The sequence below is a fragment of the Marmota monax genome, unplaced genomic scaffold (genome assembly GCF_021218885.2).
Source record: "Marmota monax isolate L192 unplaced genomic scaffold, Marmota_monax_Labrador192_F-V1.1 WCK01_AAM20220418_F8-fsc00362, whole genome shotgun sequence".
In the NCBI taxonomy this organism is placed as follows: domain Eukaryota; kingdom Metazoa; phylum Chordata; class Mammalia; order Rodentia; family Sciuridae; genus Marmota; species Marmota monax.
In genome coordinates this window covers 855,751-879,987 of record NW_026694757.1, presented here as the reverse complement: position 1 = coordinate 879,987, position 24,237 = coordinate 855,751, and the positions used below count along the sequence as shown (strand labels likewise).

Here is a 24,237-nt window from a genome sequence, read left to right as displayed (position 1 = left end):
CTACATGTGGAGGGCCAAGTGGGTGGCATGCAGGAGGCCCAGCCTAGGGAGAGGGTTTCAAACTATGGCAGTACACCGTTGGGTAAGCAACTTCTGAGCACTCCCAGTTGATGTATTTTGAAAGTTACCTTCAGCCGTCACATACTAATATACGTGTGTATTATAAAACGTCAACAGCAACAAAAAAGGAAACTCGAAGGGATAAGATAAAAATATAGATGATAGAAATTTCCCTATGTCTTCCTGCTGGCCCTCTCTGGGGAGTCCTGGGGGAGGCCCGGGAGCAGGGAGGGGCAGTGGTCACCAGGGCTCTGGAGCATGGGCTAAGAGGGCCTGGGGAGGAAGTGGGTCCAGGCAGGGCACGTGGGGTCCGCGCTACAGAGCCCCGCCGCTGGGGTAGTGGAATCTGGAGGAGGGGCCCGGACACCCGGGGCTCAGCCCAGTGGGAACAACCCGGGAAGGGCCCGGGGATCCTGGGCAAGGGAAACCGGGGTAGAAGGACCGTGGGCGCGAAGCTCGGGAGAGAGGGGGCTCGGGGCCGGCTCTGGCAGCAGCCGTGACAGGTCCTCCACCAGGTGCCACTTCTCCCGGCCTTGCTGCGGGAGAGCGAGAGGCGGGTTGTGGGCTGAAGCCAAAGGCCACGCCCACCAGTTCCCAGCAGGCTCTGCCCCGCCCATCCCTAGGTTACTCTCCAATGCCCGCCCCCCGACGTGTCTGAGGCCCCGCCCACAGGCCCCTCCTCCAACACGACCAGAGGCCCCGCCCTAGACCACTCCCAAGACCGCCTCCTAGTGACCATAGGCCACGCCCCCGCTCCCAGGCTGCAGGGTGGAGGAGCTTCAAGTCCTGCTCCAGTGGAACCGGTTGCTCCCTCCGCTTACCTGTCTTTACCCCCAGCCAAGGTCACCCTCTTCACCAGGATAAAACCCCCGAGAACCTCAACCTCGGGTCGGTCCCAGGCCTCAGGCCCCACACCCCTGAGAGGGTGTCCTCTGAAGTCCATGTCCCCTCCCCAGCCCAGCGGACACTCACCCACACCAGCTGCTTCCGGAGCTCATGGATGGTTTTCGCGTTGGCGCGGGACTGGGACACGCACACGGTCAGGACCAGGCTTGGGGAGGACAGGGATGCAAGGTCAGCCACCCTTCCCACCACAGGGGCCTCTCTCCTCAAGGGGAGACAGCATCTCTCGCCCCCTCCCGGGGGGGGGGGGTTCTGCAGTCCCCTGACACAGGAAGCCGAGCCCAGAGGCTCCTGCTTTACAGGGAGGCACGTGAGGACCCCCAGGCCACCTCTCTTGGGGAACTTGCTTCCCCGGGCAACTCCTGTCTGGTTTCTGGATCCCAGGAGACTGGCCAGGGGCTGCCAGTCCTATTCCACCCCCAGGAAAAGGGCACCCTCCCAGGGGTCCTCCACCCTGAGGCACCTGAGCAGGATGAGGAGGGGGAAGCTGAAGGCATGGGAACTGAGGTAGTTGAGGGCACGCTGGCCAGGCAGCGGGAGCCACAGGGCCACCACCTCAGGGACCACCTGCCAGGGGGCTGAGTAGTTGGTGAAGAGTCCACAGTCCCGGGAGGAGTGGGTGCTGGAGAAGGAGAGGTGGAGAGACAGTTGTCAGGGCCCCAGGGAGGAGCTGACAGTTGTCAGGGCCCCAGGGAGGAGCTGCCTCTGCCGGCCTCCCAGTCCTCCTCTCACCTGCTGACCACGTAGCCCAGGGGCACTGCGGCCAGGAGCAGGCCCAGCAGCAGCACCAGCTGGAAGAAGAAGGTGGAGCTGGAAGCACGGAAGAGCCGTGGGGAAGGCCTGGAGTTCCTCAGGAGGGTGTACTGGGGGTGAGCAAGGGTGAGCAGGAATCGTCAGGCAGCGGCCCCCAGTCTGAGGCCCAGGAAGTGAGGGAGGGCGGAAGGCCACAGCCCAGCTCTCCTGCTCCCACCCAACTGGGTGCCCTCACCTTCTTGATGTAGAAGGTGAGGAACAGGAAGATGCTGTTGAGCAGGGGGAGCAGAGGGCAGAAGAAGAGGCCCACCCAGGTGACCGTCTGCCCTGCCAGGATGTCCAGCACATTCTTGGGCACCAGAAACTCCTCTCGGTCCAGCCAAGTCCAGAACCAGCCTGAGAATCGCTCTACCAGCAGCCTGGCAGGGGGTGTCCACGTGCCCACCAGGCAAGAGGGGTGTGTGGGCCACATCAGTCATGGCCAGGGACCATTACACCCTCACCCACATGGAAATGCCTGGCTGACCTTGGCTGTGTCCACTGGCCATCCCCAACCATGCCCACGGTAGCCCCGGGGCATCCTCCCTGGGGGCCCCCCATGGCTCACCTCCGAGGCAGGCTGACCAGGAAGGCGAAGGCCACGGTGAGGAGGAAGTTGAAGATGATCAGCTTGTACAGCTCCTCGCCCACTGCGTTCTCCCAGCACTGGGTGCAGAGGAGGGGGCGGTCAGCACCCACCACCACCAGGCTTCCCTGCCCCACCCACTCATTGAGGGGTTCAGGAGCCTTTCCTCCAGTGGGACACAACCTCGGGGTTAGATTGGAGCTGGGTCCCCCAGCCAGGGGGGCTGCATGGCCTGAGCGTGTGTGGAACAGGAGCACCCCCTGGGTATGGGCAGCGGTGTGGCCGCTCTGCTCCCAGCTTCTCACAGAGGTGAGACCTCGGGGGGCCAAGGAGTCTCCAGGGCTCTGTCTGGTTTTGGAGGGGAGCCCTGCTGAGAAGAATGGGAGGGACAGGCCCCAGGCTGCCGGCTACCTGGTAGTCACAGGCGTTGTAGCCGTAGGCCTCGCAGCTGGTTCTGTTTCCGCCGATGCACAGGGTGCTCTGGCCCAGGGAGAAGGAGAACATGCCCAGGCTGGCCAGTTTCAGCACCACGCACCTGTGGGCAGGCAGGCACTGGGTCAGGGGCTGGGCGCCGGGTGGAGTCCATGAGACACCTTGCCCCCTCTAACTCTAGGGCCCAGCCTCCTTCCAGCTGCTCCGTCCACAGCAGTGTTCCCCAAAGGGTGTTCCCAGAATCCGAGTCCCCAGATCATTCATGGGGAAGAGGTCTGGGAAACACAACAGAATCCGCTACCCTACTCCACCTCTCAGCTTAGCAACTCATGTGGGACAAGCCTGCAGGACACAGACCTTGGGCCTCTCAGAACAGGTGAGACTGTCCTTATTTATTATTTATTTTGCAGTACTGAGGCTCAAACCCAGGGATTCGCACATGCGAGCACAGGCCCTGCCACCCAGCTGCACGGTGGCCCCCAGGTCTTCCTTTCTCTGCTGCTTTGCTGCTCACTGACATCCTAGCCCGCTGACCTGATCTCACATAGCATGAGCACATGCAGCACGTGCTTACTAAATAATGCCTCACTGGACCGTGTCGCTCTGATGGCCTAAAACCATTGCATGCATGTTATTTTCGGGGGACATTTGCAGTGCCCATGTGTGGCCAGAAGGGCGGGGAACTGTGGTTCTTCAGTTGAGGGAGGTTGGGAGGCAGGAGCGGGTGGGAGCTTATTTTTTAAATCTTTTATCCTTTTAAGCATTTTGAATTTTTTAACACGTGTAAAGTTTTCTCTTTCTTTTTTTTTTTTTTTGGCAATGCTAGGGATTGGACTCGGGGTGTCACGCACGCTAGGCAAACGCTTCACCACTGAGCTGCATCTCCAGCTCCCACGCGCACATTTCTAACCTACTACAAAAATAAAGCTTCAAGGCCAACCACAGTTGATGTGAGGAAAGCAGAGGGAAAAGCAGGTCCCAGAGGGTCGGGTAGCAGGAGGAAGGAGAAGCCGCTGGAGCTCAGGAGCCTGTCCAGGAGGAGTCCTTGGGAGGAGTTTGGAGCAGAGACAGGACCAAGTGCTGAGCTAGGAAGGAACATGGGCTGCAGGAGGCCTTGCCTTTGAACCTGTACCCAAAGGCAACTTGAGGTCAGGCCTGGCTGGGCACTTCACCCTGGGAGGCTGTTTCCTTGTCCACCCAACGGGGATGAGGGTGGTAGGGACTTCTCACGCCGAGTGCTGGTTGTCAAGTTAGGGGTGTAAAGCCCTCAGGGAGCTGTGTGCCCGTGCTGTGTTTTTCTAAATGGGCAAAGCCTGTTGCAATGTCTCCTGGACAAAAAGCCCCCGTCCCTCTAAATGGCTGGTGGTTGGTCCAGAATGGAGGCTTCCTTCGGGGCCGAGGAAGCCCACCTGCCTGCCCTCTGGTGCAGTGGTTAACACAGGGAGCCTCCCGGTTTGGGACCCCCAGGTGCCAGATAACAGCCAGGACAGCAGGAGACAGACTCGTCCCACAAGCCCCCGAGGGTGTGCTCACCAGATGAGGGTGAGGTTGACCTCGGTGCTGGGTGGGTAGTTCTCCAGTTGGACCAGGAACACAAACAGCAGAGGACCCAGGAAGTTGACCAGGGCGATGACCCCTGGGGGGAGATATTGTAGTACCACGAACAGGTCCTCCTGTGGGGTGTAGCAGGTCAGGGAGCCTGCAGAGCAGGACCCCGTGCACTCCCCGGCCCCTCTGGCCCCTTAGACATGACATGGGTACAGGCAGGATCCAGAGCTCTGTCAACAGGACATCCACAGGCCAGACCACAAGGTCATGGCCGCTTTGACTTCTTTGGGCCTCAGTTCCCAGTCTGCACAGTGGGATTCCTGTCCCCTCCCTCAGTCCTGGCAGAATGAAAGGAAGGCAATTGCCAGGTACCTCCTTCTTGTCCTGCGAGTACTTGGTGGCCCAGAAGATGGCACTGATGGCCCCAACCACCAGGAGCCCGATGAGGACGTTGACCCACAGGAAGGTGAGCAGGTGGCAGGCCCTCTGGGTGGGGGACCGCTGCTGCGCCAGTTGGAGGCGCCGGCCCTCTTCCAGCTCTGCCTGTGAAACGCACACTCGCTCACACATGCCCTCACGCACACACGACTCATTCGCACACTGCTTCACACTCGGTTCCCTCTTGCACACACCTTGAATTCATTGCTGATTTCATGCTTCTTGATGGTGGCCGCTTCCTGGACCCGGATGCAGAAGTCCCAGGAGGAGAAGACCTTGGCACTGAGAGGCGCTCTGTAGTCCTGGCCCAGGAGAAGCCTCTGTGGCAGCCCCTTCACCATCCTGGGGGCACAGACTGCTGTAGGAGGGGGCTCCCCCTCGGCCTTAGCAGTGGCCCAGCTCTGGGCTGGGCATGGGAGGCCTGTGTGTGTGGGGCTGGGGACATAGTGGCCCCTGCTCCTGAGGTCTGCAGCTGGGGAGGCATGAGTGTGGGCTGAGGAACCACCAGGAGCCTTACTGATTAGGAAACGGGGGTCTATCTGCTATCTTGGGGGTCCCCACCACAGGAGTGGGTGTCAGGGAAGACGGTCTACTCACCGCCGTAGGGTCCCACAGAAGCAGAGGAGCAGGCAGGCCAGTGGGCTGAGGAGGTAGGCCAGGCGGATGCTGTATGCAGAGCTGCTCTCGGGCGCCGCCCGGTACCCGCCATAGAAGAGATAGGTGTTGGTGAAGGCCTGGGGACGAGGAAGGAGACCCCGAGCAGGTGCGTCCAGGCTCTGTACTGAGCCCTTCCTAGGGGGAACTCCTCACCCACAGTAACCCACCAGGTGAGAATGCTCCCACCTTGCAGAGGCTCAGAGGTGAGGCAACTTGCTCAGGGTCAGCTCTGGGGAACAGAACCAGGATTCTGACCTAGGGTCCACCCTGAGGGCCACTTGATGGCTTGCAGTCCCAAAGGCCTGGACTTCACGCTATGGGCTCCTGTTCCTTGAACCCCCAACCCCAGCTGTGTTCTGAGGGCCCCAGGTGTGTGTGGGTCTGTGCTGCACATGTAGCAGGCCCAGGGGAGGCCAGCCTCTCTCTGACCCCACTGTGGGCCCCACCAGCCTCTGTGGCAGACCTTTCTCTAGAAACCAAGAGTCCTGGGATGGGGCAGGAGCCTCTCAGGACCCCTGGACCATGGCCAGGGTGACCCCACTTACCCTGCCAGTTAAAACATTCCAAAGTTGATTGTGGAATTTCGGAATGCCAATCTGGGGCTGGTGGCTGCCAGGGCACTGCAGGGCTGTTGAGGAGGGGGAGGGACCAATAGAGAGAAGTCTCCATGACAAGGGCAAGGGCAACAGTCTGCCCTGGTGAGTCTAGCCCCAACCCTGACACTGCGGATGTGTCTGAAGTGTGCCATGCAAAAGTCAAGGCAGGGTAGTCCAGGCTGGGCACAGGCAGCATGCCAGGGTGTGCCCGGAGGATCAGGGGGCGGCTGCAGTACTCACTCAAGTTCTGGGCGGGGCCTGGGTCCGGGGGGCGGAGCCAGGCCAGGGGCAGTAGCACCATGCTGGCAGTCAGGCCCACAGTCAGCACGTTGAGCAGCAGTAGGAAACGGAGGAAGGTGAAGTAGGACTGGATCCCGGTGCCAAAGAGGCCTGTGGGGAGAAGAGCAGGGCGGGCGAGGGAGACACAGGTGCACCGACTGGGATCCGACTGGGCCAGGGCATGGGCTTGGAGTGCCTATCAGCCCACTCAACGGGGGTGCCCAGCTCGCTGACCTGCACGAGGCTTCCCCGCAGTACCTCCGGGGGCCTCCAGAGGGTGCTGTCATCCATCGTGGTTTGCACCTGCCTTTGGGAGGCTGAGGGTGTGTGTGTGAGAGAGAGGGTGGAGGGGCTGATCGTTGCGGGTGGACCCCGGCAATGACCGGAGGGATGGTGCCCTCTTCCTTTCGAAACTGGATATTGGGACCCCAGAGATAGGAGGTGGGAAGTAGGGGTCGTCGTGGGCCCTACCTCCGATCTCGTAGAGAGCCCCCTCCCAGAGCCCGAAGCCCTGGGCCAGCCGGTGCGCCGCCTCCCCCAGGCGTCGTCGTGCGATCTGCCACCTGCACTGCCACCGCTGCCAGCACGAGCTCTTCACTCCATTCGGCTCCCGCAGGTGCCTGGGATGGGGTGGCGACGGGACGCCCCTGAGTCACCCGTCCTGCCCACCCCGCCAGGCAGAGGGCGCCATCGGGCTGCTGGGGTTTTCCACCCTCTATCAGACTGGGCCACCTGGAGGCCCTCCACTCCCACGGCCCCCGCCCGGCCGGCCACCCACCGGATGAAGCGCTTGTCCACGATGGCATAGGGCAGCGTCCGCACCGGCGCCCGGGAGGCGTAGAGCCGCTCCATCTCCTGCTCCCACAGCTCCTCGCCTGCAGGTGGGGGTTCTGCCTCCCCCGGGGCCTGCCCCGACTGTCCCGACCACTGTCGCAGCATCCTGGCCGTCCCCCTGCTCCCAGGAAGAATGTGGGTGCCAGGTGGTGAGCCTCGGGGCCTTGGCCCAGGGATGCCCCGAGTGAAAAGAGAATCCTGCAGGGTCAGGATGTGAATTAAGTCCAGCTCCACCTCTCAAAGCGACACATGGCACAGGGCCTCAGTCTCCCCATCTGTCAAATGGGGTGAAAGGTCAGAGAACATGCCCGCTCTTCCCACTCCCTAGTCACCTGTGGCCACAGGCCTTGCAGGTCACCCTTTGCAAAACCACATTCTCGCCCCTCTTCATGTGCCCATTCCCCTTCAGGAAGACACCCTATTGCCAGCCGGGACAGTTCTAGGATGCGGCAAACTGCAGCACCCCAGCTCTGGACGTCCTGGGACCCCGCTCTGTCTTCCTTCTGGTCACCCAGCCTCCCAGGCCTGGGCTTGCTTAGGGCCCCTCACCTGACCCAGGAGAGGAGGCGTGGCTACAGCCCCAGCCGTGGGAAGGGGAGCAGGGGACCCCAAGGCCGCCTCTGCAGCGGTTATGACACCCCACCCCAGGCTTTCAGACTCAATTATTCCACTTTCCTCCTCCACCAGGCTCTGCATCCAGCTCACCTGGGGACCACCGAGGCGCCCCCTCCTCTGGCTGCCGCCGCCACTCCAGGCAGCGCTGGGAGGGCGGGCTGCTGGGGTCACATGACAGGAACCCTGCCCTCCCCGCCCCTGCCTCTCTTCCCTCTCGGCTCGCCCCCGCCTTCCCCGCCGTTTCCACGGACGTCTACTGCACCGAGCAGGCGCTTCCTGTCGGCCGTGGGGCGCGGGGGCGCAGGTGAGAGCCGCGCGCCGGCTCCGGGGGTTGGGCAGGCCCGGTGCGCGCCGGCTGGGGTCCGGTTCAGCTCCCTGCGGGCGTCGCGGGCTCCGCTGCCCTCGGGCCACGCTCGGACCCCTGCAACTGCAGCGCGTGCGCCCCTTCGCGCCCTCTTTTGGCGTGGGAGCCGGGACCGACCCTCGGGCAGCGGCGGCGGGGTGCAGGGCTGGGCTCCTTAACTGCTCGCCGCAGGTCGCTTTCAGGCGGGAAGCAGCGCACCCGGCCCCTGGATCTGCAGAGGCCTCTGGCGTTATTTCTGAACTTCCCGCCTCTATCATTGGCACCACCCTTTGCCCAGGTCCAGGGACGGGCCTGGCTTCTGGCCCGTAAGAAGCCTTCGGGAAGCAACCCTAGGCGCCGGGAGCGCCCCTCCCGGCTGGACGTTTCGGAGTTGTCCCGGCATTCCCGGGCCTCATCCCCGGGACGCTCTGCAGCCCAGCCCTACCTCCCTCTCCTTGTCCCCCTCCCTCAGAGCCCCGTCATCCCAGCTCTGAATCCTCCCAGAGCTTTTCTGCCTCCCTGATCACCCCGCTCCTGCTTTCCAGATCCCACTCTGTGCCAGCCCCCAAGCTGGCTGCTGGTGGGCGCAGTGGGCTGGGGGAGCAGGGGGAAGAGCCTCAAACGCTCTTGTGTGTAGGAAGTGGCACTGCTCCAACTGCGTTCACCTGGGGCCATGCACACGGCGCCTGGGCATGCAGAGAAGGGCCGGGGAAGAGGCGGGAGGGGTACAGGGCCTGGGCGGGGCTGGGCCTCCATGCGCCAGGGAGCCCACCTGAGAACCACACTTACAGCTGCGAGGAAGCCCCACCTGGCCTCTCCCTTCAGGTCCAAGCTCAGATCCCTGGACCCGTTCCCACAGATTTCATGAAGTCCTCGCACTCCTGCATGCTCTCTGGAGTCCTGACCTCCCCCCCCAGGAGGGCCCCATCTTTTCATCGGTCTTCGACTTCCTGTTCAGTCACGTGTCTGCCTCAGCCCCCTCCACCTTCTCATGAGCTTGGGGGAGAGGTGTCTCAAAGTCAGTTTCCTGCTTACAGCTCCCAGCTGGACCAAGGCCCCTGTGCTGGCTGATGGCACCCTGGAGACTGACCATCCTTTCTCAGCCTCGGTTTCCTTATCTGCGAAATAGGAAGGTCAGTGCCTGCCTTGAAGTGCTTGTAGGGAATAACAGAAAACCCAGCAGTGGGCGCAGCCCTTGGGAAGTTCGCTGTCTTCCTCTGCGCCCCCTCCCGCCCGCTGGCTCACAGGAATCGCCAGAACTTTTACTAGATAAGCCACAGGAACCCCGCCCCGAGCAGAAGGGGGCGATAGCCGCTGGCGGAGCTGGGGGTGTGGCGGATGTCGCGCTGGAGGCGCGGGAGGCAGGGGTTACCCAACACGGTGTGGAAAGGCTGCGCACCGTCGGGTTTTGACAGTCCCTCGCCCTGGGAAGTGGGTGGGTCTGGATGATTGTCCCCTTTTGAAACTTGGGGAAACCGCGTCTTACAAAAACTGGGGGCTTGGGCCGGAGTTTGCCTGGAGGCCGACAGTCACCCCTCACCCTGCGCAGACTCCAGGGACCGGGCGAGAAGGGTCGGAAGTCGGCGGGCAGAGGGCGCAGTCGGCCGGTGCCCCAGCGGGGCTGGGCACACCCGGAGGGAGCGGTCACGTGACCGATGCCCGCCGCCTCGCGGGGCTGGCGGTGCAGCTCCCTCTGCCCTCCAGGCTTGCGACAGTCACTGATCGCCCCCCCTGGGGGGGCCCTTTGTCACTCGCTCCCACTGACCCTCCCTCAGGTCGTGGAGCCCAGAGCGCCGTTCCCGGCGGCCCTTGCGGGACAGGTGAGCCACTCGCGGGCGCACCGCCCCGCCTCCCGGCGCCTCCCAGGTGAGTGGCCCGAGTCCCGGCGCGGGGTCCCCGCGGGGTCGCAGATCGGCGTGGCGTGGGGTGGGGTGGCGCTGGGCCTGCGGCGGGCCGCTCCGCGGGGCCGCGCTCCTTCGGCCTCGAGGCCACTTGGCAGCGAGTTCCCAGAGGGCCTCCCAGGGCCGACTCTGGCTGGCACCGGAGCTGGGAGCGGGAGCCCAGCCCGGGCAGCGCCAGGGCGGGAGGCCTGCTCCGCGGCCCTGTCGCCGTCGCCGCGCGGGGCTCGAGGCAGGGGCGGCCCGGTAGTGTCGCTGTCCTCAGGGTGCGGGTTCCTGAAAACAGCCCCGGCGCTCCCCACCTGGCTCGGCTCAGGAAACGCTGGGACCTGGCCCGCCTGGGGCGGGGCACTGGGTGTCGCCCGCTGAAGTCAGGCGTGCCGGGGAGCCCAGGGACCCTGGTCCGCAGCCCCCAGCACCTCCCATCCCCTTGTGGATCTGAGCTTGGGAGGGTCTGTCTGCCCAGAGAAGGGTTCCAGGGGACCCCTCAACCCTGCTTGGCTAGTTTACACTTGGGGCCCGGTGGGGGCCACCTCTAAGGCTCTAGGTGGCCTCCACCAGTTATGTTTCTACTAGAGGGAGGGCAGGACCTGGGTTGTTCAGTCCTAGGTGTCGAGGATACCAGGCTGGGCACAGTGTGGTCACCAGTCTGCAGGGACTGTGCTGTTGCTGGTCGGGGAAGCCTCCTGAAAGGAACCGACTTTCCTGGTTCCCTGAGGCTGAGGGCAAGGAGGATGGAGGGCAGAGAGGACTGAGGCCAGGGCTGGGCCTGTGTCCCGCGGGAGTTCTGCAGAGTCAGCCCATCGGCAACAGTGTTGGGCACCCCACTCCCACAGGGCGCTAGGCCCAGAGGCCCAGCCCCACACAGGGCCATGCTGGCTCCACTTGTGCTGGGTGACGCCAGAGCCAACACAAAGGGGGCTTGTTTGGGTCCAGCATCCTCCCCCATGGCCACCCTGTGGTGATGGAATGTAGGGAGTCAGTCTCCTGAGGACTAGAGGACCTTGGAGTGCCAGAGTGGAGCACTCAGTGGGGTGGGGGCAGGGAGCCCTTCTGTGTGCTGCTTCCGCTGGGGGGGGGCAGGGTTCAGGGCTGCCTGGCGGATTTCCTGCTAGAGGAAGGGCTTTGGGGTTACAGGGCAGGCACAGGCAAGGCCTTGAGCTGCCCTGACCTTTGTCCTAGAGGAAGGTGTCCCTGGGGCAGCACCCTGGGAATGGAGGGCCTGAAAAGGGCAGCGTCCACAGGCACCCACCCCTTCCTCATTTTCCAGGCACTAGAGACCTCTGACGACATCGAGGAAACTGATGGGAACTGCAGGTCCACACCCTTCCTTCCTTTCTTTTCTCTCTTTCCCTCTTCCTCAGCCATTTTGGCATGAGAGTTACTTGGGGTCACTCCCCTGACCATTTGTTTATCTGTGGGTGGGGGATAGGAGAGGGGGCAGGCAGCTTGGTCCCCCAGGGAGCAGGCTATTTGGATGTGTGCCAGGCATTGAGGGTTTACTTTGTCTCTGTCTCATCAGATGGGCAGTGGGAGTCTCCAGAGGTGGTGTCCAGGGTTTGAGCTGCCCTAAGTCTGCAGACGGGCTGGGCGTGGACCGCAGACATGGCCCAGCCACTGGCCTTGGTCCTCAATGTCCCTGAGGCTCTAGGGGACCAGGAGTAAGTGCTTTGGGGCTGGGGACTGGTGGATGGTGGCTGTGTTACCATTTCTGAGCTGGAGCCTGGATTCCCTCGTCCTCTCCCGCCTGGCAGCCAGGAGCCCAGTCCCTATGAGGAGAGCGAGGTGCATGACTCCTTCCACCAGCTCATCCAAGAGCAGAGCCAGCTGGCGGAGGAGGAGCTGGAACTGCAGCAGAGGCAGCTGGTGGCCGGAACCCTGGGGGTCCCAGGTGAGCCCAGGCCTGGAGGCTAGCAAGAGTGGACAGGAGCTGGAGATAACCCTCCTGGCCATGGGGTGGGCAAAGTGGCTGGGCAGGGACATCTCCTTCTTTTATAGGCAGTGGTCACCAGACCCTCCTGGGGTCAGAGGGTGCCCCTGTCCACAGCGCAGCCACACTCCGCATCTTGGCCAGCATGCCTAGCCGCACCATCGGTGAGTTGGAGCCTCTGCCCTCATTGCTGGCTTCGACCCCCTCCCTGGGCATTTGTGCACCTCTGAGCCAGACCCTTTGGCTCTTGGCCACCCCGCCTGCTGCCTGGAGGCCCCGCGCTACCCCACGCTGCCTTGCTGGGTTCTTTGGAATGAGTGGGTCCTGAGGTCTCTGATAAAGGAATTGTCTTGGGCCCTGGGAAGACCTGAGGGATGGGGAGGCCTGGTGCTGACAGCCGTCCTGGTGGCTGGCAAGGTCCGGCCTGACTCTGTCCTCCTCACTTTGCCACGCACCTTCCTAGGCCGCAGCCGTGGGGCCATCATCTCCCAGTACTACAACCGGACGGTGAAGCTGCGGCGCCGGGGCAGCCGGCCCCTGCTCGGCGACATGGTGCGCTCTGCCCGGCCCAGCCTCCGCCTGTATGACCTGGAGCTGGGCCCCAGGGCCCTCGAGGAGGATGGTGAGTGAGTGGGGGCCTGAGCCCCGGTGTTGAACGCCAGCCTGCAGGGAGGTGGGCAGGAGGTCCAGGTGGGCAGGGGGCTGGGGTGCAACAGAGTGAGGAAGCCTTCTTCCTTGAGGTCCCTCCTCAGGGACTCTCAGGGGCAGGCAAGTGGGGGCTTCAGGTTGCAGACAGCTCGGGCCATGCCCAACAGGCACTGAATAGCATTTGCCACGTGCCCTGGAGCATGGGAGTGTGTCTGACAGTGGGCGGTTTTGACACTGGACACGCAATGGTGGTCAGTAGACCAGTGCAGCCCTCATGCATCCCCCCTTCTGCCCAGTGAGACAGACATGAGCCAAGGAGACAGAGAAGCAGATGATCAGGGCTCAGATCAGTCTCCGAGAAGAGCGTCCTGAGAGCCAGCCCAGCCTAGAGGGTCCAGGGAAGCTTCCTGGAAATGACCAGAGCAGAGAGGACAGATTCAGAGACCCTGAGGCAGGAGCCCCCCCAGCCTGTCTGAGTAGCTGAGGCTGTGGGGAGGGTCTGGTAGGTGATGGAGCAGGACAGGATGGTGTGGCCCCTGGGTGAGGGCAGATGCCCCAGTCACCATTTACTCTGGGACCAGGCCATGTTTCAGCTCCCCGAGGCTCATTTCTTATCTGTGGAATTGGGATTAAGGTAGCACTCACCTCCTTGCTCGTTGTGAGGATGTAGGGAGGCGGCACCCATGCTTCAGACCCCAAGTGTGGTGACTGACTGGCCCCTGACCCTGTGTGGCCTATCTGCTGCCACTGGCCTAACCTTATGTTGGGCTTTGAACTTCTTAGATGAAAGGAGAACTCTTGTGGGTCCTGGAACTCTTCAGTTATTTTTCTTTGTGGTGCTTGGGATGGAACTCAGGGCCTTGCACACGCTAGGCAAGCGCTCTATGACTGAGCCACACCCCGGCTCTGGGTCCTAAAACTCTTACTGTTGAGGTTTCAGAGTGCCCTGGCCAGGGCTGGGGATGTGGCTCAAGCGGTAGTGCGCTCGCCTGGCCTGCGTGCGGCCTGGGTTCGGTCTTCAGCACCACATGCAAACAAAGATGTTGTGTCCGCCGAAAACTAAAAAATAAATATTAAAAAAAAAAAAAAGAGTGCCCTGGCCAGGCCATCTCAGAAACAGTGTGTGGGGGCAGTTGACGTCAGGGCTCTGAGCACCCAGGCTGGGTCCTGCCTCAACTTCTCCCAGCAAAGGCTGAGCACAGCAGGGAGGTGATGGGAGACGGTGGGGTTTCACTGGGCCCAGAGGTTTCTGGGGGCCTGGTGGAGACAGGAGAAGGGGTTCTGGGCTCCAGGGGGTGGAGGGAGGGGAGGGACAGAGGCTGCCATCAGTGGCTGAACCTCAAAGGGGCCTGGGTCCTTCCTGGGGGCCACGAGCCCACAGACTTGAGAGCCTTCTATCTGGCCAGCAGGAGGGGGTGTGGGCTGGGTGGTAACTCACACTGCTGGCCTGGGTCTGGCTTTGGCCGCACCTGGAGAGGAGCCAGCCAGGCCCCGCAGCAGGGTACAGAGCTTGTGTTGGGTGATAACCTGTCCAGGACCCTGGCCATGGGCAGAAGGGAGGGATGCCGTGCATCAGCTGAGCCTCTCTCGCTACAGAGAAGCAAGGCCTCCTGGTGAAGGAGCTTCAGGGCCTGTCGGTGGTCCAGCGGGACCACATGCTCCGGGGGATGCCCTTGAACTTGGCTGAGAAACGCTGCCTGCGGTGAGTGTCCCCCAGCCTCGCATGGCCTCAAGACCTACTTCCTCAATTAAGCTGAAAGTGGCCAGAGAGAAGGGTCTCAAGTCTGTGGGCGGGTGGCCCCTCTGAGGGTCGGTCACTGACAGTAGCCCCTGTCCCCAGAGAGAAGAGCCAGATTCAGAGGGGGAAGCGGAGGGCCCGGCAGGACCGTGGGGGCGTCTTTTCCTGCTGCAGCCGGCTCAGATACGCCTGCATCCTGGTAGGAGCCTGTGGGGCTGGGGCCTCGTGTGCAGTGGGGCCAGGCGGTGGGTGACCGCTCCTCTGCTGCTGCCCTGATGGTGGCCTCCTAATCCTGGCCTTGCCTTGGGGCCGCGGGTGACTTGTGTGGTCCTAGCCCTTAGAGCCTTCCTGTCACTGTCCCCGCAGGCCCTGCATAGCCTAGGGCTGGCGCTGCTCTCGGGCCTGCACGCCGCGAGGCCGTGGCGCCACACACTGAAGCAGATCGGAGGCCAGTTCGGCTCCAGCGTGCTCTCCTACTTCCTGTTCCTCAAGACCCTGCTGGCCTTCAACGCGCTGCTGCTGCTGCTGCTGCTGGGCCTCCTCGCGGGGGTGCAAGCTGCCCTCCCGCCCGGCCCGCCGGACCCTGCCCCCGCCTTCACAGGGCTGGAGCTCCTCACAGGCGGGGTGAGGAGCCCCTGGGCCACCTTCTGCCCTGACTCGGCCCCTGCCTCTGGAGGCCTGAGGGCGGGTGGGCTGGGCGGGAGGGGTCCTGACCTGGCTCTGCCTCCTCACAGGGCTGCTTCACCCACACTGTCATGTATTATGGGTACTACAGCAACGCCACGCTGAACCAGCCCTGCGTCCCTCCGCGGGATGGCCACCAGTGCAGCCCCGGGGCCAGCAGCCTTCCCTACAACATGCCCCTGGCCTACCTCTTCACCATGGGGGCAGCCTTCTTCATCACCTGCATCTCCTTGGTTTACAGGTAATGGCCTTCTGCCACGTGATCCTGGCTCTGAGCACCACCCATATGTCCAGTGGCACTTCCTTCCACCCATCTGTCCTCCCATCTGTCCACCCACCTGTCCGTCCATCCGTTATTCATGTATATTTCCATCATTCATCCATCCTTTCTCCATCCATTCACCCATTCCTCTACCTGTTCTTCTACCTATCCACCCACCGTCTATCCATCCTTCTACCTATCCATTTATCATCCATCCATCCCTCTATCCATTGATCCACCTATGTACCCACCTGTCCACCCACCCATCCACCCACCCGTCTACCCATACATCTTTCTATCCCTCCATCTACCTATCCTTCCATCCTTTGTCCATTCATCCCTCTACCTGTTCATCCACCTATCCATCCACCTACTCATCCACCCACCCATCCATCCATTAGCCTATCTATCTACCCATCTATCTGTTTATTCATCCTTACTTTCATCTACCCATTTGTCCATCTACCCATCCACCCACCCACCCATCCACCTGTCCATTCCTCCCTCAAGTGTTGGGCAGGAAGGTACCCAAGCATGAGGCCTAACCTAAAGAAGCTTGCTGTCCCTGGGAAAAGAGCAGTGAATGGGCTGGGACAGTCCGGGCCCTGGGGGCGTTTGCACAGGTGTTGGGAAGGTTAAGTAAGAGTGGGCAGAAGAACAGAAGGGAGGTGCTGTGGTCATTGGGTGAGCAATGCAAAGGCCCTGAGGTGAGCCTAGTGTTTTCCATGTGGTGTCTGTTACTGGTGAGTGAAGCCCTGGCTCATCTTCCTGTGGGCGTGTGGCAGACAGGGCTGGCCCAGAGCGGCCAGCAGTCCACTCCGGGCAGGAAGCTGAGGGCATGGCTGCCCAGGGCAAGGTGAGAGAGGAGGCTGCAGGGCTTGTCCTGTCTTCCTCCTGGGCCTCTGTTCCCCTAGGCCCCCGTCACCCTGCCCATCTCTGCTTGTTCCCAGCATGTCGCATGCTTTTGGGGAGAGCTACCGGGTGGGCAGCACCAAGGGCGTCCACGCCATCACCGTTTTCTGCTCCTGGGACTACAAGGTGACTGAGAAGCGGGCCTCTCGCCTCCAGCAGGACAACATCCGCACCCAACTGAAGGTGAGCGGCCACCTGCCCTGCCCCACGGCCCCAGAACTCCAAACCAGCCTGCCAGTCCCTGCAGCCAGCCCGGGCTGAGGTGTCCCGGGAGCCGTCTGTGAGCTGGCCGCGAGGGCTGGGATGGGGCGCAGTGGGTCATCTGCCATGTGCAGGCGGGGCCAGTGCTGCCAACACGGCCTCGGGCTCCCCCGGCCCTGGGGGGTGAGCAGGGCTCTGCCGGAGCCCCAGCAGGTGAGGGTGACTCCCTCCCAGGGCCTTTTCTGGGGTCTGTGCCCTCCTGTCCTGCGGCCCTGGGGTGATAACTGCCCACCACCTTCCTTTAGTCACTGAATGGCCACAGTGGCCCTGTGAGTAAGGAGGACGAGAGAGAAAGTGGGCACAGAGGTCACGTCCTTTGCCCAAGGTCTCAGGCGCGGGGCCTTGTGGAAGTCCTCTGCCGTCCTGGGTCTTGTGCTGTGGAGAGCTCAGCTGTGACCAGGTTCTTGGCAGCTCCTGTGGGGGGGCATGTGTCCTTACCTCAGGGGCCACGGGAACAGAGGGCAGCTGGCTGGCACTCAGGAGGCTTCCTGGAGATGCTGCTGGGGCAGACAGAGGGGGCCGGGGAGATGGGGAGGCGGGGAGGCCTGGGGCAGCAGGAGGTGCGGGCTGCACAGGGAGCCTGGCAGCCACCTGTCCCTCTGTCCTGCCTGTGTTCTGTGTATCTGCACGTTCGTGCTGTGGGCCAGGTGACAGGTCCTGCTGCCCCCACAGGAGCTGCTGGCTGAGTGGCAGCTGCACAGGAGCCCCCAGAGCCTGCGTGGGCGGCTGCGGCGGGCGGTCCTGCTGGGGCTGGCATGGCTGCTGTGTCTGGGCACCATGCTGGGCTGCTCCGTGGCCGTCTTCGTCTTCTCAGAGGTCACGATCCAGGTGCGGGCAGGGGCCGGGCAGGACCCCTCAGGCTGGGCTGCAGTCTCCCTCCTTCTTCCCCGCCCTCCCCTGTCCTCTGGACTTCCTGGATTTGTGAACTGAGCCTGGGTGGGCCACTCCTGGGCACGGAGGTGCTGCCTGGCTTTCTGCCCCTGGGCCCCTTCCCACAGCCCCTCTGCCCCCTCAGAGCCCGTCAGTCAGAGTGGACGTGACCCCATTGGTGCGGTGCTTCAGTGACCGCATCCCTCCCCTGGTGCCTTGCAGAGCCCGGAGTCTGCCGGCCAGGAGGCGAGGCTGCTGGCTCTGCCCCTGGTGGTCTCCCTCCTCAACCTGGGGGCCTCCTACCTGTTCCGTGGCTTGGCTGCCCTGGAGCGGCATGAGTCCCCGGGGCTGGAGGTGTACGTGTCCATCTGCAGGTGTGTGGCTGGGCGGGCATGGGCTCCCCGGGTGTGCCTGCTATTGCTGGCCCCCTCCCTTGGCCTTCGCACTCACCTCCACCATTCTGTGCAGGAACCTCATCCTCAAGATGGCCATCCTAGGCATTCTTTGCTACCACTGGCTGGGCCGCAGGGTGGCTGCCCTGCAGGGCCAGTGTTGGGAGGACTTCGTGGGCCAGGAGCTGTACCGGTTCATGGTGATGGACTTCCTGTTCGCACTGCTCGACACGCTGTTTGGGGAGCTGGTGTGGAGGCAAGGGGGTCTGGATAGGCTGGGCTGGCTTCCCACCCTGTACTGGTCACCTGGACACTCTACCTGGGCAGTGAGGCAGGGCCTCAGACCGGTGGGGCCTCCCACCCTCGTACATCTGCATCATGCCAAAGCTTATTGAAGTTTCCAGAAGGTGCAGGAGGTGGAATGCGATGTGTTTTATTTATATATTTATTTTTAATTTTTACTTATTTTTTGGGGTCCTGGGGGTTGAACCCAGGGGCCCTTAACCACTGAGCCATATCCTCAGCCTTTTTATTTCTTATTTAGAGACAGGGTATCTCTAAGTTGCTCAGGGCCTCACTAAGTTTCTGAGGCTGGCTTTGAACTTGAGATCCTCCTGCCTCAGCCTCCCGGGTTGCTGGGATTACAGGTGTGCGCCACTGTGTCTGATTTGGGTCGTGTTTTTAGATTGGAAAGGAAAATGAGGTGTCTAAGAGATACATGTGTCGTAGTATTAGCCTTCTTCAAAGGAAAAGAGGAAAGAGAGTGGAGAGCATCTTCAAAGTGTCACTGGTGGGCTATTATAGAATCTAGACTTCAGATGATTTTTATTTCCTTATTTTTTTTAAATATATGAGTTTAGTAATAAAAAACAAGATTGTTAAAAAACTTTGCAGTTTTTGCTGCTGCCGCTGTGTGCTTAGGTCAGGTGTATCTTCACCAACTTAGAGAAAGGTTGAGTGGGGCCAGTTGCAGTGTCCAGTCCTTGAATGTTCCAGGATGGCCGCTCTCTCTCCTGATACAGGCTGGGTGCCTGTGTGGGGAGGGCCACGTGTACCAACCTGGTGCCTTCCAAGGTGGGATGAGGGTCTTCTGCCCACCAGTCAGGCCCCTTCTTTACCCAGGCTCATCTCGGAGAGGAAGCTCAAGAGGAGGCGGAAACCTGAGTTCGATATTGCAAGGAATGTTCTGGACCTGATTTATGGGCAGACTCTGACCTGGTGAGGTGCCCCCACTTGCCTTGGCTGCCCAGTTCCTAGGGCAGGCAGAGCACTGTGGTCCGTGACCCTTTCCCTGGGTGGCCTCCCTTGCAGCAGCAGAGGGTGCGGGCAGCTTGTTCCCATCTGAGCTGGGTCCAGGAGGTGGGGGTGCTGACAACTGGCTGTGCCCCTCCTCCAGGCTGGGGGTCCTCTTCTCGCCTCTCCTGCCGGCTGTGCAGGTCCTCAGGCTGTTGCTCCTCTTCCTGGTCAAGAAGGTAATATGGCTGAGCGGTGAGCAGCTGGTGGGGGAGCAGCAGTGGGTGGGCACACAGCTCTGGTAGCCCATAGGTGCCCCGGGCTGGGCAGACTCTTCCCTGTCCAACTATGTGGCGCCACGGCCTAGGGCTGGGCATGTGCCTGGTGTCCCTGCCTTGGGCAAGCCAGGCACTGGGTTCAGAGGTCTCATTGGGGCCTGTGCTGTGCTGGGTGCTGGGTACTGTTCTCAGCAGGCATGCTCAGGGCTGAGAGCCAGCGACTTTGCCCACACTGGTTCTGAGCTCTCCTTGATCCTCCATCTGCTCACCTGCATGGTGGGACCAGTGCCCTTGCAGGGCTGGGAAAGGTCAGACTTAGAGCTGGGCACAGTGTCAACCTTCAGTCAGTGGAGGTGGCTGCTGGCCTCAACCCTTTTTTTTTTTTTGTGGTGCTGGGGATTGAACGCAGGGCCTTGTGCATGCGAGGCAAGCTCTCTACCAACTGAGCTGTGCCCAGCCCTGGGTTCAACCCTTTTGTTGGCTTGACCTTGGGCAGTGTGTCCTATGTGCCTCAGTGCCCCCTCCAGGCGAGGAGGGAAGCCCTGCTGGCTCTTTCCAGCCCTGTGCTCAGATTCCCAGTGTTGGCCTTTCTGCCCATGGCTGCCACAGTCCTGTAGAGTGAGCACAGTGAGGTCCAGGTCCTGTCCTGGAATGCACGGCACCCTCCAGGCCACTGCCCTTCCTCCCTTGGGGCCCTGGGTCTGGGAAGGGCCCTCCAAGGTGCTGTGGCTGTGGCAAACTGTGGTCTTTCTCCCCAGGCTAGCCTGATGGCCAACTGCCAAGCTCCCCGCAGGCCCTGGCTGGCCTCGCACATGAGCACGGTCTTCCTCACACTGCTCTGCTTCCCTTCCTTCCTGGGTGCCGCCATCTTCCTCTGCTACGCCGTGTGGCAGTGAGTAGGCTTGAGATGGGGTGGGCAGGAGGCCTGGCCATTTTCTGTGCATTCCTGGGTTGGGGGTGGTGGTGCTTGGCTGGAGGACCCGCCTAGGAATTGGAGTGATGTGGAGGTTGCCTTCCTCTGAGGCTTGGGGGGGAAGTGGGTGGAGGGCCCATTGCCCAGAGGGTTCCCATTAACCTCTTCCCTCAGGGTGAAGCCCTCGAGCACCTGCGGCCCCTTTCGGACCCTGGACACCATGTATGAGGCAGGCAGGGTGTGGGTGCGCCACCTGGAGAGTGCGGGCCCCGGGGCCTCCTGGGTGCCCTGGCTGCACCGGTACCTGGTGGAGAGCACCTTCTTCCTCTTCTTGGCATCTGCCCTGTTGCTGTGAGTGCAGGGCTTCCGGGGACCTCCTGACAGGATGCAGCCTGCCATGGGGCCCTGGCACAGAGAGTACCCACCCCCAGGCTCCTGCTCTGGGCACTATCCTGTCCTGGCCCTCCCTGCCACTTGCTGTCAGCCTGACCACTATCTCCTGCAGGGCCATCATCTACTTCAACATCCAGGTGGTGAAGGGCCAGCGGAAGGTCATCTCCCTCCTTAAGGAGCAGATCCGCAATGTGAGTTTCCCTCCCTTCCACACCTGGGGGATGCCTGGTCACCGGCCAGCTCCCCCAGGCCCTGCACCCCTCCCCTGAGCATCTTGGATGGTAGTTTCCATGGATTTATAGGCGTGATTTGGTTAAACAGGTGTAGAGGTGACAGGACCAGGGCTCTGGCCAGAGCTCCCGGATGCAGGGGCACCACGGGGACTCCAGTTTGAGGGTGTGGCCCTGCTGTGGTGCAGTGTTGGGCAGGGTTTCTGAACTATTGGAAATGGCTTTTGGTCTTCTCCAGGGACACATGCTGGAAGGCGGGTCCTGGTCAGTGCTCTCATTGGACAAAGAAGGGCAATGAGGCTGGAAGACATTTCTTTATTAAGGAGACACAGGCACTTTCCTGGCTGGTCACTCCTGCTGGCCTCTTCTCAGGAATGCCTTGGCCTGTGGCGGGATCATCTCCTTCAGGGTGCTAGACTGTGACCCCTGCAGATTCCCAGTGGTGGCCTTAATGAACCGTCCTGAGCTCTGACCTCATCCAGTGCCATTCTGACGAGCACTGGGCCACCTTGGCTTGTGGGTGCCAGTTTCCAGATGTCCGGCCAGGACTGGGCCTGGGGCTTCTCTTTAGCACTCACCCTGATGGAGGTCAGGGGCTGGTGTCTGCCGTTGGTGTCAGGAGCAAGGGTGGAAGCGGTCAGGCTAGGGGGAAGCTCTCAGGGATGGCTCCTGGGTGGTAAATGGCACAGCCACATAGACCCCGCTCCTGCCTCTCACACTGGGGCTGAGCTCAAAGCCAGGTGTCTGGCCGAGATGATCTCGTCTGGCCACACCATCAGAAGCAGGCTTTTGGTGAAATGGCTCCTGCCCTTCCATGCCACCTTTCACTGCGTTGGGGTACTGTGTGGGGAGGCACACAGTGGCACCGGGAGGAGAGTCCCAGCTGTCCTCCATTTCTCTGGAATTAGAGGCCTTTGTCCAGGTGGACCCTGGTGCACAGTGTGCACGAGGCTGAGCCCCTGCTCCTAGTCCGCCTCAGGGGCTGCAGGGCAGGCATGGCTGCTCCTGTGGCCCTCCTGGGGTCCTCGCTGGCGGCCAGGAGAGTAAACAGCCTTTCCTTTTCTGATACTGGAACCTGGGGCTGTTCTACCACCCAGCCACGTCCCCAGCCCCCCCCCCCCCCCTTTTTTTCTCATGACACTTCTTGCTAAGTTGCTGAGGCTGGCCTGGAACTTGCCTCCTCCTGTCCTCCTGCCTCAGCCTCTGGAGCGAGTGGGACGACAGGCATGGCCATGGCGCCCAGCTCCATCCTCTCCTTTTCTGTCAATGACTTGCTAGAGGAAGACGAGGTGCCACAAGGAGCCTGTGGCCCCTCTTTACCGTAGACATTGCAGGGTGCTCTGGGGCAGAGCCAGGTCACCAGGCACTAGGAACCAATCTGTTTGGCTACCAACAAAATTGCTCCTGGAGCTGTTGACTCCCCTGGTGAGCTCCGCCGCCTGGTCTGGAACAGGCCAGCTCTGGGTGGACCCAGGGATGGACACCTTCTGTCTCTCACCTCTTGTGTTCTGACCTCCCTAGGAGGGAGAAGACAAGATCTTCTTGATCAACAGGCTTCACTCTGTCTACGAGAGGAAGGAGAGGAGCAGGTGAAGGGCTTGAGGGGGGGGGAAGAGGCCTCTGTGAGTTGAGTGGGAGGGGCCGGGGCTGGATAGCCAGCATCTCTCTGGGTTGCTGACTCGAGGTGGGTTGGGAGGAGGAAGCAGGAGCCAAAGCCTTGCACACCCTTGCCCCAGTGCTCTCTCTCTTCATGAGCCATGAAGTGCCAGCCCAGCTGGGCCACCTCCCCACAGAGTCAGCCTCTGCTGTGGCTGCCCTGCAGCAAGGCTGGGCTGGCCAAGCACAGACATGGTTCCTTCCTGTCAAGGCCTGATAGCCCGACTGTGCAGTCTTTCTGCTGGCTTCAGCCTTCATTGTTACCTGTGGGCAAGGGAGATGGCTGAGACGCAGACCCACTTATTCAGCTTACACATGCACATAGCCACAGGAGGGTGGCCTCGCAGCTCCCTCTGCCTGGTGGACATACACCAGTACGTACGTGCACAAGTGTGTATGAGTGCAGAGCCACACACGCCTGGCTCTCCCACTTCCTCCATGGCCCATCTGCTTGGGAAATGGAGAAGCTGGCCCCAGAGTCACATCTGCAGGTCTGTAGCTACGGCCACCAGGACTTCTCCCCAGCAGCAGGCCTGTGTTTGGAAGCATCTCAGAATAAAACCCTTACTCAGTCACTCACTGGTCAGACATGCTGGCCCCTGAACTATCCTTGGGGACCTGGAGGTCATGCACTCTTGGCCTTGGTTTCCCCAGGTAGAGGGATTGGCATCACCCAGTCGCCACTGCGGGTAGAGGCACCGTGTTCCCTGAGCCCCTCCACTGCTGCAGCCTGCACAGGAAGCATGCCGACAGCACAGGGCTGCTGCCTGTTGCTTACATCACACAAAATTGTTGACATGTGACAGCATTTGACCAGCAAAAGTGGAAATTTCACACAGTTCAGTTCTCCCAAGCAAATCCATGGAAGGTGAATCTAGTGGCTGTCTCCACTCCAGCCTGCTGCTCACCTGCCTCCATCCTCCCTCAGCCTTGGGAGGCCTCCAGTTCTGCCAGGGACTTAAAGATTATCTCTTGGAAAGAATTTTGGCATTTGGCCATGCTGTTGGGCCCTCACTGACTTTCCTTTCTGGCAGAGCTCACAGGAACGAGGAGGCCGTGATGCCCTCTGCCCTGCTTGCAGACGGAGGGGACAGCTGGTGGGACAGTGAGGGGCCTTGCAGGCTCCCCCAGCACCCCCAGTTGCGCTCCGTCACTACATCCTGGCAGGCAGAGACGAGGATCTGAGACCCCGTGGGACACTAGGATGGTGGTGTGACCCTGCTTCCCCCTTCCATAGGCTGAGCTGAGCTGAAGATGGAGCGCAGAGAGTGGGCAGGTGGGGCCTGCATGCCTCCAGGGGGCCCTGCCCCATCTGGGACTCTTATTTATTTACATTAAATGGGTTTTGCAAAATGGGCTTGTCTCAGGAGGCTGTGCTTGGAACCTGGGCCTGGCCAGGTATGTATAGAGGGTTCCTGCAGTGCTCAAGGTGTCTGTGTGGCAGGGTGTTGTGGAAACTTGGCCCAGGGGCCATGGAGTTTCTGGGCCAGAGGGGGCCCTCTGCTGGCCAAACTCTTGGAGGCAGTGCCCCTGACCAGCCTGACCCTGTATCTGGGAGAGGACTTGTGTCTGCAGGGTAGATGGGCAGGTCCAGGCTGTGTCCAGGGCCATAAGTTGACCAGTGGGGGAAGCAAATTTAGGGAAGGATGTTGAGGGAGGACAGGAGCCTTGGGGAGAGGAGCCACCAGCACCAGGTCCTGCAGTGGATGGGGCTTGATGTGTGGAATGCCCACGGGCTGGGGCAGGCCTGATCATGGCTGGCTGGGGGTAGGGGTGGGTCTGGCAGGCTGAGCCTGTGGAATGCTTTAGACTTGAGGACACAGGGAGTGGGCACAGCCTTCCACTCCTAGCCCCAG

At 61.6% G+C, this 24,237-nt stretch overlaps 2 protein-coding genes and 1 long non-coding RNA gene across 5 annotated transcripts; 2 read left to right on the top strand and 1 right to left on the bottom strand.

Moving 5' to 3' along the window:
• Window positions 1-142: 142 nt before the first annotated feature.
• Tmc8 (transmembrane channel like 8) lies at window positions 143-9,009 on the bottom strand. The gene is given in 17 exon segments (XM_046424919.2): window positions 143-530; window positions 533-596; window positions 1,033-1,111; window positions 1,427-1,585; window positions 1,696-1,826; window positions 1,952-2,135; window positions 2,324-2,421; window positions 2,753-2,876; window positions 4,307-4,446; window positions 4,694-4,864; window positions 4,954-5,101; window positions 5,357-5,493; window positions 5,962-6,044; window positions 6,253-6,402; window positions 6,763-6,911; window positions 7,070-7,323; window positions 7,831-9,009. Coding segments are annotated over 17 exon segments (2,757 nt in total). The 5' UTR covers window positions 8,362-9,009; the 3' UTR covers window positions 143-375.
• LOC131423423 (uncharacterized) lies at window positions 595-3,712 on the top strand. Its single transcript, XR_009225003.1, has 3 exons — window positions 595-948; window positions 1,017-3,149; window positions 3,600-3,712. It is a non-coding gene; the product is annotated as an uncharacterized LOC131423423 (long non-coding RNA).
• Tmc6 (transmembrane channel like 6) lies at window positions 7,919-23,734 on the top strand. 3 transcript variants are annotated; one of them, XM_046424920.2, is made up of 23 exons: window positions 7,919-8,044; window positions 9,121-9,216; window positions 9,859-9,949; window positions 11,252-11,298; window positions 11,504-11,642; window positions 11,736-11,872; window positions 11,980-12,075; window positions 12,375-12,533; window positions 14,156-14,261; window positions 14,400-14,496; window positions 14,664-14,921; window positions 15,032-15,222; window positions 16,158-16,338; window positions 17,089-17,244; window positions 17,509-17,660; window positions 17,755-17,934; window positions 18,801-18,896; window positions 19,075-19,150; window positions 19,948-20,081; window positions 20,277-20,453; window positions 20,608-20,686; window positions 22,247-22,314; window positions 23,416-23,734. In XM_046424920.2, exons 5-23 carry the CDS (start codon window positions 11,587-11,589, stop codon window positions 23,564-23,566), a joined length of 2,550 nt encoding a protein of 849 aa, XP_046280876.1. In that variant the 5' UTR covers window positions 7,919-8,044; window positions 9,121-9,216; window positions 9,859-9,949; window positions 11,252-11,298; window positions 11,504-11,586; the 3' UTR covers window positions 23,567-23,734. The 3 variants fall into 3 exon arrangements, with proteins under 3 accessions (XP_046280876.1, XP_046280879.1, XP_046280878.1); XM_046424923.2 differs by having other exon boundaries at window positions 7,921-8,044; window positions 16,194-16,338; XM_046424922.2 differs by lacking the exons at window positions 7,919-8,044; window positions 9,121-9,216 and adding an exon at window positions 9,415-9,518.
• The last annotated feature ends 503 nt before the right edge of the window (window positions 23,735-24,237 follow it).

Coding starts and splice junctions, on each gene's coding strand:
- Tmc6 (XM_046424920.2), top strand. CDS start 11,587: ATGGCCCAGCCACTGGCCTTGGTCCTCAATGTCCCTGAGGCTCTAGGG. Junction 11,643..11,735: donor GAGGCTCTAGGGGACCAGGA/GTAAGTGCTTTG, acceptor CCCGCCTGGCAG/CCAGGAGCCCAGTCCCTATG. Junction 16,339..17,088: donor ACATCCGCACCCAACTGAAG/GTGAGCGGCCAC, acceptor CTGCCCCCACAG/GAGCTGCTGGCTGAGTGGCA.